This window comes from Bombus affinis, chromosome 8 (assembly GCF_024516045.1).
Source record: "Bombus affinis isolate iyBomAffi1 chromosome 8, iyBomAffi1.2, whole genome shotgun sequence".
Taxonomy (NCBI): Eukaryota; Metazoa; Arthropoda; class Insecta; order Hymenoptera; family Apidae; genus Bombus; species Bombus affinis.
Genome location: NC_066351.1, coordinates 16,482,644 through 16,492,241, shown reverse-complemented (window position 1 = coordinate 16,492,241; position 9,598 = coordinate 16,482,644). Strand labels below are relative to the sequence as shown.

Sequence of the window (9,598 nt, the reverse complement as noted above, 5' to 3'; positions counted from 1 at the left end):
AGAGTGATAGAATATATAAGGATATACATACAAAATATAAATGTAAATAATTTGCTCTTAGTATTATTTTGTACATCATAAAATTGATAGAGATAAATATTTCTACATCAATATATTAAAATACATTCTTATTTATTAATTTATTTACATTAAATGTTCCTAAGTGTATTTGAGAATATTTACAAATTATATTCTCACAAAATTGCATTTTAATTAAATGTGTTTATTTGTATTTCTCCATAAATTCTTCTATAGTTTTATTAAGCTTACAATTTTGCCAATCAAGAGAAATATCATCAAGATGATTATCAAAATCAACAAGATTTCTATATTCTTCTGCTTTTAGTAGGGAGTACAATACATCTGTATGAGTTACTCCTTTATCATATAATATACTGTAAAAATCAAAACAATGTGTATCAATCTAAACAATAAACATTAAAAACTATTTGAAACAAATATTAAATATATCAAACTAATTACTCTGTTACATCTTTAAGCTTCCATTTGCCATCTACAAATTGTGAAACTCTCAAGGGATTTGAGCTCATAGCAAGTGTAATTTCTTTATTGTCCACCTAATAATATGAAAAAAAGATAATAAGACAATTTTTAGTTCAATTTTTTACAAAACTTACCACTACAAGTAAAGTATTGCCGCAATTTTCTGCTATTTTATCCGCTATTTTATGAGCAGGTTTATCTGTACTATATTAAAAGTTGTATAATTAAATTATTGTTAAAAAATTTAAATAAAAGATTAAATTACCTCAAATCATTTATGTTTTCATTTGCTAAGTAGTAACCTGCTAATACTAAACCTTTACCAATAGCATATTGATCAACCTGAAAATATTTTTTCTCCATTTTAGTTTAATGTTTACATCATAAAGAAATTTGAATCATATTAAACAATTTTATAATGATTAAGATTTTAAATGATTAAAATGTTTCTTACAATATAAACTGAAATAGTTGTGATAAAATATATTTACAAGTTTATAAAAGATATACTTATAAACTTGTACAAAATTGTTAGTACTTTCGAAACAATAAATACTCATGTAACAACATCTTTAATATTTTACATAACTGCTTCATAAGTTGAATCTATTAAATATATTGTATCTAGATAATTCATTAAAATAAAAATTAATTTGACTGTTACCGTTTACCTGTTACTATTAAATATTTACCATGGTCAAAGCAATTTCCGCCATAGGTGAGACATGAAGACAAATGTGGAACAGTGGAATTACATCCTCAATATGTAATTCGACAGATTTACTGTCACTTTTACTATTTTGTTTGCCTAATAATAATCCATTTATTGCGCAATGTGGATATTTAGCAGCGTGTAAGATGATCTTACAATATGCACGACTAGAGAACGAGATATCTGCCATTTTTCTTCAACAACAAACGATAGAATCGATAGTAGTGAATTCGATATAAACCAGTCATATATATAGTCATATGTTATATATATATGTTTATGTATATCGCTACCATGCTTTCTCGGCTTTGTGTTTGACGGCACAAAATATAAAAAGCGAAATAAAATTGTCTATACGTACATGAAATATCGAACATATCTAATGCATATGCATATATTATTCGCAGAATGCAGGTGACATGTTAAGGAAAAAAATCGTAGTTTAGATGATAAATAATACTCTATTGGAAAGCTCCAAATTTCATTATTTTAGATTGCAATAAATTAAAAATTTAGATTGAACTACGTACGATCCTTAAAAACGTTTTATTTTCTGAAGAAGATATTTAATTTTATTATACAACTTATATTTCAGCAATAAGAATATGATAAATTTTGTTAAAATTTGAATTTTGTGTATTTTTATTTTGTACATGTATAACTTTTCTCATACTGAGTATGCGGCGAAATACTTTCATCCCACTGATGTAGGGCATGATCAAAAATACTGTATACAAAGATGTTTTGACAACGGCTGTAAACATGAAAATGTATTTCCAGTGATTATGCAAACATTTCTTTGGATACAATAAAGATTGGCAAGTATTAGTTTTATGACTAAATAAATGTATTGAGTTTGAGGGGCAAAATCTTGAGCACATATTAAAATAATAAATAACATAATTCAAGTGTTTATTTTGTTTTTGCAATTCTTTTTTACGTAGGCTCCCATCAATCTTTTAATTATATAATAAAACTTTTGGCTTAAATCATTCCAAACTCATGGCACAGGACATGATTAGATATATTTTGTTCTCAACTTTTTAATGGTAAACGGAAAAACAGGTCATTCCATTTAAAAAGTCACTACAATTAATAGAATCTCAGAAAATATGGCATTGAAATGACTTTCACTCTAATTTCCCGCCTGAAATATAATAACATTCTTTCGAAAGACTTCTTTGTATCGTGACAAATAAGAAAATAATTAAGAGTAGCAGAGTTAAATGGGATACTCTATACGTCTATATAGCAAAACATAATAGTGTCCCGTCTTTCAAATAAAATATGTTACAAACAAAATATATTTGTTACATGATGTTATCTATATAAACAAGATCTGGTGCGAGACCTCGAATGAAAAATTAGGATAGAAACATCCAGAAAGAAAGAATTTTTATTGAATTCGATTGATTCGATGATTGAATAATATAATTGTATTTTAAATGTTCAAAAACTTCATAGGTACCAATCTATGTAAAAATAAATCCCTTAGTGAGTGTAGAAATACGTAATCATGGTCATATAAATCGTGATTTGTAGAAGTTGGTAATAAACAAGAATATATATTTTAAAGTTATATCTTATAGTTTGTTTTGTTTACTTCTTGAAGTGGTTTAAAATGGAAAATATTGAAAAAGTTATTAATCTTTTGCATAAAAGGAAAGTTGTTCGTGATGAACAATTCGCAAATGAAGAGAGAAAGCAAATTACAGAATACAGTAATTTGATGAATACATTACAGACTATAAAAGGTCTTTATTTCTGTATCAAACAAAAAATTGTTTTTAATAATTTTAGAATTAAAATTTAATATGTCTATTACAGATGAACGTAACGATTGTAAAGATAACATCATTAAACATCTTCAATGTTTAACGATACACAAACATTCCACGTACAAACTCATTCATAATTCAGAGAATATTCCAGGATTACCAGTTTCTCACAATTATCATCGGTATTATTATCTTTTTATTATTACAAATTATTTCCTAAATTTGATCTTTTTAGGCAAACAATAATGTTTTTATCTGAGGGGATTGATTTTATAAATAAATTACCAAATATATATACAAATCTAGATACCAATAACAAAGAAAGTACTATTAATTCTACAAATCTTCTTCACGATATTGTAAGTTTATTGCATGTTCATTATAGAGGAAAAAATTTCAAACTCATAACATCTCGTATATATTCTTTTACAGACATCTTGTACAAATAGTGTGGGAAGTGAACTTTGTAATATAAAGTCTCTAATTACAGATGTAAAAACATTGCAAAAAAATACAGATATATTGCAGGAGTATTGTTTAGTTAATAATGGTAAGTTTTATGTGATTAGATGATAAAAAATATAAAAATATTTTTTGGTATCTTAGTTTTACTTTTCAATTAATTAAAAGTTATTACTTATTGATTGCTTTGGTAGTTATAAATATTTAAATCATAATTAAGTTATCTAAATCATGATACTTGTACAAGATTTTTAAATTTGTGAATAATTAAACTATTATGTAACTATCTATTTATAGATGGGGATATGGATATCTAAACAAATAATATCTTACACTTTGAATGAGAAAAATACATTTTATCCTTACTCCTTACAGTAATAAGGTAATACTTTTAAATATTTGTATATAACTTTATTTTTAAGTATTAAAGATATTGGCTGCAAATATTAAAATCTTGTATAAATTATAATTTTTAAATCTTTATAAAATATTGATTCAAATCTTTACATGTATTTATTAATAGATTTAAAGTCATCATTAATGTTTAATTTCAACATAATTAAATTTGGATCTACAATATTCTGTAACAAATAAATATTTTAGATAGTACAATTAATAAGATACAATAAACTAAAATTTAATAAACTAGTAGTATACATTTATGTATATACATATATATATATATGTATATGTACCATTAATTCTGTAGTGATCTCAGATTTTGATTGTATTCCAGAGGAAGGTATTATCTCATTCTGAAAGTTATGTGAAACATCCCTTTCTGGTCTTTCAGTTTCATAAGCAGATAAGACTCCTTTAATTTTATCTCTGTAAAATAAATACACTTAGCAGTAACAAAGAGAACTTATAATATTTATCATTATAACAAAATAATGATAAATGTATAATTTAAAAAAAAGGAAGTACTCTTAATATACAAATATATAAATATTCTTACTTTGTAACATTATATTTTTCAGTTGCAACTTTTTTTTCTCTTTCCATCAATGCTTGAATTTGTATTTGTAGTTGATTAAATTTTTCTTTATTCTGATTTTCTAAATGTTTTGCATTTTTTAAAGCTTTTACTCCTTCTTCCTTTTTAGTTAAAGCAGACTATAAAATGTTTAAATTAATTTAAAGTAATGGAGAATTAAATGTTTTTAAAAATATTACCTGCGTAAGATATTCAAGTTCTTTGGCATGTAAAATGAGTAAATTTTCCTTATCTTGTAGAATTTCCTTATAAACATTAAGCTCATTAATTTTTTCTTGCCATTTTAATTTTTCTCGGCTAGCAGATGCATTTGCATCCTGTGCAGTTTTAATAGCAGTTTCCAACTATAGTTGTGATTAAAATATATGTAAATTTTTATATTTTATCTCACTTTTAATATAAAAATTATGCATTTAATATTGTATAATTGCTTGTACCTCTAATTTAATAGTTTCACCACTATTACTTTTCAATTTGTTTAAAACTTCTAAGTGTGTTTTTTCAGTTGCTATTACTCCTTTTTCTTCTGCAAGTAATTTTAATTGTTTCTCTTGTTCTTTTACCCAGGCTTCCTTTAATGCCTACAATCATAATATAACTATATGTATACTGCTTGATATTTTCAAATATCACTTCTAAACATAGCATTAGAAATCTTAATTTTTTAATTTATTTCATCTATACCTGCATATAGTCTCGTTCCCACTTCATTTTTTCTTCGAATAATTCTTTTTCTCGCAAAAGATTTGTTGTTTTTTTCTGAAGTGTTTCTGTTGCTTGAGTATATAATGTACTTTGTTTTTGAAGTTCAGTTATAAGTTGTGTAAGATGAGTGTCAAATTTCTCTGTTGTTTCTATAAATTTATTACGATGTTCTTCTAAGACACTATTTTGGTATTTTAATTCATGTTTTTGAGCTATAAATATTAATAAAAAGATTAAAAGTGATTCTTTTTTGACGAACGCGTTTCTACAAAGTATAAAGTTAAATAAACAATTATAACATCATGTATTACTATTGTATTACTACAAGTATATTTGTATTAAATGAGAGATGTATACTAGAATATTAAAAAATTTGAAATTTATCATTTATTGAATATACCTTTTATGTCATCTTCCTGTAATTTTAAAATTTTTGTTTCAGATTCCATTATTTCATTATGTTTAATTTCTAATCTATTTTTATTTTCTACCATACCCTCAATAATAACATTAGCTTTTTGTAATATATCCTCTATATCAGTCTTCCGAGTTGTCATAGTTTCTATCATTTGAGCTTCTATTTGCTTAGCTTTAGATATACTTTCTATTATATTATAATATTCCCTTTGCAATAGTGTTACATTTTCAGAATGTAGTTTACAAAGTTCTTCTATGTGTTGAGCATGTTTGTTCTAATTAAGAAATATTAGATTGTAAAATTTGGCTTCATTTATATTAATAATTTTTAATATTTTCTAATAATTATTAATTATACTACATTTATAGGGAAGCGAATTTTTAAATTTTATTATTTAAAATTATAAAATACTCAAATTAGTTAAAATAATAATTATTAATGTATTAATATCTATAGTATAATAAAATAACACACATATTATTTATACATTAATATTATAAATGTACTTGTATTTACAGGTATAATAAGTGGAATAAAGCATTTAACCTTTAGATTATGAATTTCTTCTTTGTATTGATTTTCTAGTTGTAATTTTTCATCTCTTAACTTTTCAAATTTTGTTATATAATCTGTTTCTAAATATTCTATTTCGTGTTTAACTCTTTCTTCTGATTTTGTTATTGAATCCTTTAAAAATGAAATTTGTCTTCTAAAAATCAAATCATGTTACTTTACTTTAAAAACAGTTTACTGTAATATATAATATAACAAACATACTCATAAAACTCTGCTTGAAATGATATTTCATTATTGTATTTCTCATCTATGATAGATAATTTATTCTCTAATTTTGATTTTTCTCCCTCCAGTCTTTTTATTATATCTTTCATTTCTTTTATTTCATTTACAAACTTCTTTTCCTCTTCACATAAATCCGATTTGCAACTTGTATAAATTGATGTAGTACTTGATACTGATCCTGGCTGTGTCATCAAAACCTTAAGAAAGAAAAAATTGAAAGCTTCAAATTGCACTTATTCTTTCACTCGTAAATATTCAATATTATATTTCATATCTTACATGAATATACTGATTAATACGTTCTTGCTGCATTTTTATTTGTTTTTCCAATAAAAGTTGTTTTTCAAATTGTAGTTTTAGAAGAGCATTAAATTGTTCCTCTTGATTATGCAGCATGGAATGTTGAGCACTTGATATTTTATTTAATTGTTCGTTTTGTTGAGAAAGTATTGCTGCTGTTCTTAATTCATGTTCTTGTTGTTGCATATTTACAAGTGCATTTTGTTGGTTTAATTGTGTACTATACAACAGTGTAAAATGTTCTGGAAAAATAGATGCATCTCCTAAATCATTTGCGCCAGATGGTTTTAAATTTATTGTACTGTTTGCATCGTGAATTTCAACTTTTTTTTTAGAAGTATCTATTTTATCAATTTCAGCTATTGCTTCCATTCTTATTTCTGATTTGTTATCTTCTAATTTTTTTGAACCACCTAACCATTCTGGTAAATCTTTTTCTGTTTTGGTATTTTGTATAATAGAATTCTTAGGTACATTTCCATTTGATACCTTAAAAGTAAAAAATATATTTAATATTGTAAATACCATCAATATTGCTGTTAATACTATTTAATGTTAGGTCTTTCCTTCAAATGTTTACTCATATCATATAAAATACATTCCTGTACTGTTCTCCTTACTTCATTATACATTTATTTTTTCTAGATATTCTTTTATTTATATTTTTTATTTTAAATTTAATTATGTATATGTTTTCTTAAATACTATAAATAATTAAATATAATTACCAATTCAGGGCTTTGATCCAGCAGTAAATCAGCTGATAGCAAACCAAGGGGATCATTCACGATTTTTGTACTTCTCCTACCTCTACGAGATTCTTTTGTAAAAGATCTAGTCGATACATTAGTAGTATCCAATTTTGATTCATGTATAGTATTTGTAGACTGAGCCTTAGTTTCTAATTCTATTTTCTTATTATTTTTAGGAATGATAGAATCCATAACATTTGATAAATTAGATTGATTTTCAAATAGATGCTCTAATAAAGATGGTCTCCTTGTTTTATCTATTACATCAGATTTATCAATTAAGCTTGTTAAAATATCCTCTTCATTTCGAGATACATTTTTCAACTTTTGCGTGTCACTGTCTTTGATTGATTCATTTTGAGAAGCAAAATTATTTTCAGAAATTGAGTAATCAGATAGTTTCTGTGAAGACAACCGATTAGCTTCTGCTTGCTCAAAATGAAACCCCAATTCATTATTTGATCTAATATTTGCAGATGTAACTGGATTTTTTATTTTGAAAAGATCTTCCATCAAGTTACTTTTGATATTAGATGTAAACAAATTCTTTCCTTCTTTTACAGAAATTTCTTCATCAGATAACAAATCAGTTAATAAATCATCCTCATTAGAATCTATATATCAACAAAATTTTTAAATAATTATTTACAAAATGAATTATTTAAAGAAAATATTCATTCAGATCATAGTCACTAAGATATAATTACTCCATTGTACTTAAATTTAGATAAAAATAAAGTACATTTATGTATATAAAATTGAAAAATTTGATTTTTCCTTTAAATAAAAATTTCAAAAGATTTATATAGTCTAGAAAAGAATTCTAAATTTTTTAATCAAAAAATTGTAATAATTAAAGTATAAATCACTGGCTTATGTTTTATTCCTACTTTAAATATAAAAAGCACCTTTAAATATAACTTTTTTTTTAATTTCTCCATCAGATTGTATATTAAAATCTTTGAGAACACTGTTGGAATTTGAATTTTTAAATGTGTCATTAAATAATTTTATATCTAAACTGTCCATATCTTCTAATGCTTTCGTAATATCTTCTAAATTTGCATTTGAAGTTTCAGAGCGATCAACCATCTGTGTGAAATTACATGAAAATTAAATATAAATAGTTATTAAAAACATTTCACAATAAAACAAAATAAAATATTATAAAATAAAAATTAGTAACACTTTCAAAAAATGTCAGTCAGTTACTTAAGCTTTTTCGTTTTTTTCATTTATTTGTAAATCACTAATTTAGTTATTCAATTACTTCAAAGTTAAACGATATGACATTAGCCGTATTCGTCTCTTAAAATTATGTTATTGTGTTATTTAAATTGATTTACATTCAGATGAATGGTTTCTACGGATACATAGTAAAGATTAGAGAAAAATAAATATGTCATATTTTTCATATTGGATCGTTCGAAAAATTCATGGCGTTTTTGACGATCAACACTTTCTATTGCATATCATATCTTAATAAGATTGGAATTCTCCAATAAAATTGGAGCACTATTTTATAAATTTTCATCAAATGATAAAATGTTAAATCTGATGAATTGCGCGCTAAATGTAATAGTTAAAGAAAAAAGAACGTAATTGGTCAAAAAAGCAGATACTACTTTTGAACAAAACAACATTGAAACAATAAAAAATTCAACAGAAGGTAATAAATCCTAGTTGGAATAATGAGTCCTAATTGTTACATCCAATAAAGCATCGTCTGATTATCTTTTATCCTGTTCTTCATAAAACAAGAAATTGCATACGTAACAAGCCTACAAAAATATACTTGAATATAAATAAAACTCTAATTTTATGAAAATATATTATCCTTATATTACCCTTGAATTTTGCAACAAATTTTTTAAACAAATCAATATTCTTCTATTTCTGAAAGATATATTTTTCAAAAATAACCTCTAAACTCACACACATACAATTAATAGTGTATATTAAAAATTTACATATATATTTCTTTTTAATATAAGATAATAAAATTATTTAAAATTTGTGGTAAATCATTCAACAATTTAACTTGATTTATCAAGAGATTATTATACAGGTCTGAGAAATACACAACATAAAAGATATGTTTATGATATCGCACTTATGTGCATTATTGAATCCATACAAATATTTAAGATACTTTTATTAAATTTTTGT

General features: G+C 24.2%; 3 protein-coding genes across 8 annotated transcripts; 1 reads left to right on the top strand and 2 right to left on the bottom strand.

The window, feature by feature from the left end:
- Positions 1-113: 113 nt before the first annotated feature.
- Positions 114-1,442, bottom strand: LOC126919696 (ER membrane protein complex subunit 8/9 homolog). The gene is made up of 5 exons (XM_050729191.1): positions 1,197-1,442; positions 770-846; positions 639-708; positions 484-578; positions 114-395 (listed from the first exon to the last, which is right to left on the bottom strand). The coding sequence occupies exons 1-5, from the start codon at positions 1,404-1,406 to the stop codon at positions 224-226; spliced, it is 624 nt and encodes a 207-aa protein (XP_050585148.1). The 5' UTR covers positions 1,407-1,442; the 3' UTR covers positions 114-223.
- Positions 1,443-2,770: 1,328 nt separating this feature from the next.
- LOC126919707 (uncharacterized) lies at positions 2,771-8,104 on the top strand. 2 transcript variants are annotated; one of them, XM_050729218.1, is made up of 6 exons: positions 2,771-2,970; positions 3,044-3,176; positions 3,230-3,353; positions 3,427-3,544; positions 3,754-3,838; positions 7,993-8,104. In XM_050729218.1, exons 1-5 carry the CDS (start codon positions 2,838-2,840, stop codon positions 3,771-3,773), a joined length of 528 nt encoding a protein of 175 aa, XP_050585175.1. In that variant the 5' UTR covers positions 2,771-2,837; the 3' UTR covers positions 3,774-3,838; positions 7,993-8,104. The 2 variants fall into 2 exon arrangements, with proteins under 2 accessions (XP_050585175.1, XP_050585174.1); XM_050729217.1 differs by lacking the exon at positions 7,993-8,104 and adding an exon at positions 4,193-4,519.
- On the bottom strand, positions 3,903-9,555 carry LOC126919705 (repetitive organellar protein-like). 5 transcript variants are annotated; one of them, XM_050729210.1, is made up of 13 exons: positions 8,642-9,555; positions 8,338-8,521; positions 7,406-8,043; positions 6,657-7,166; positions 6,354-6,574; positions 6,093-6,285; positions 5,559-5,850; positions 5,138-5,370; positions 4,891-5,034; positions 4,633-4,797; positions 4,415-4,572; positions 4,152-4,284; positions 3,903-4,037 (listed from the first exon to the last, which is right to left on the bottom strand). In XM_050729210.1, exons 2-13 carry the CDS (start codon positions 8,519-8,521, stop codon positions 3,960-3,962), a joined length of 2,949 nt encoding a protein of 982 aa, XP_050585167.1. In that variant the 5' UTR covers positions 8,642-9,555; the 3' UTR covers positions 3,903-3,959. The 5 variants fall into 5 exon arrangements, with proteins under 5 accessions (XP_050585167.1, XP_050585168.1, XP_050585169.1 ...); XM_050729211.1 differs by having other exon boundaries at positions 8,700-9,555; XM_050729212.1 differs by having other exon boundaries at positions 9,277-9,555.
- Between the last annotated feature and the right edge of the window lie 43 nt (positions 9,556-9,598).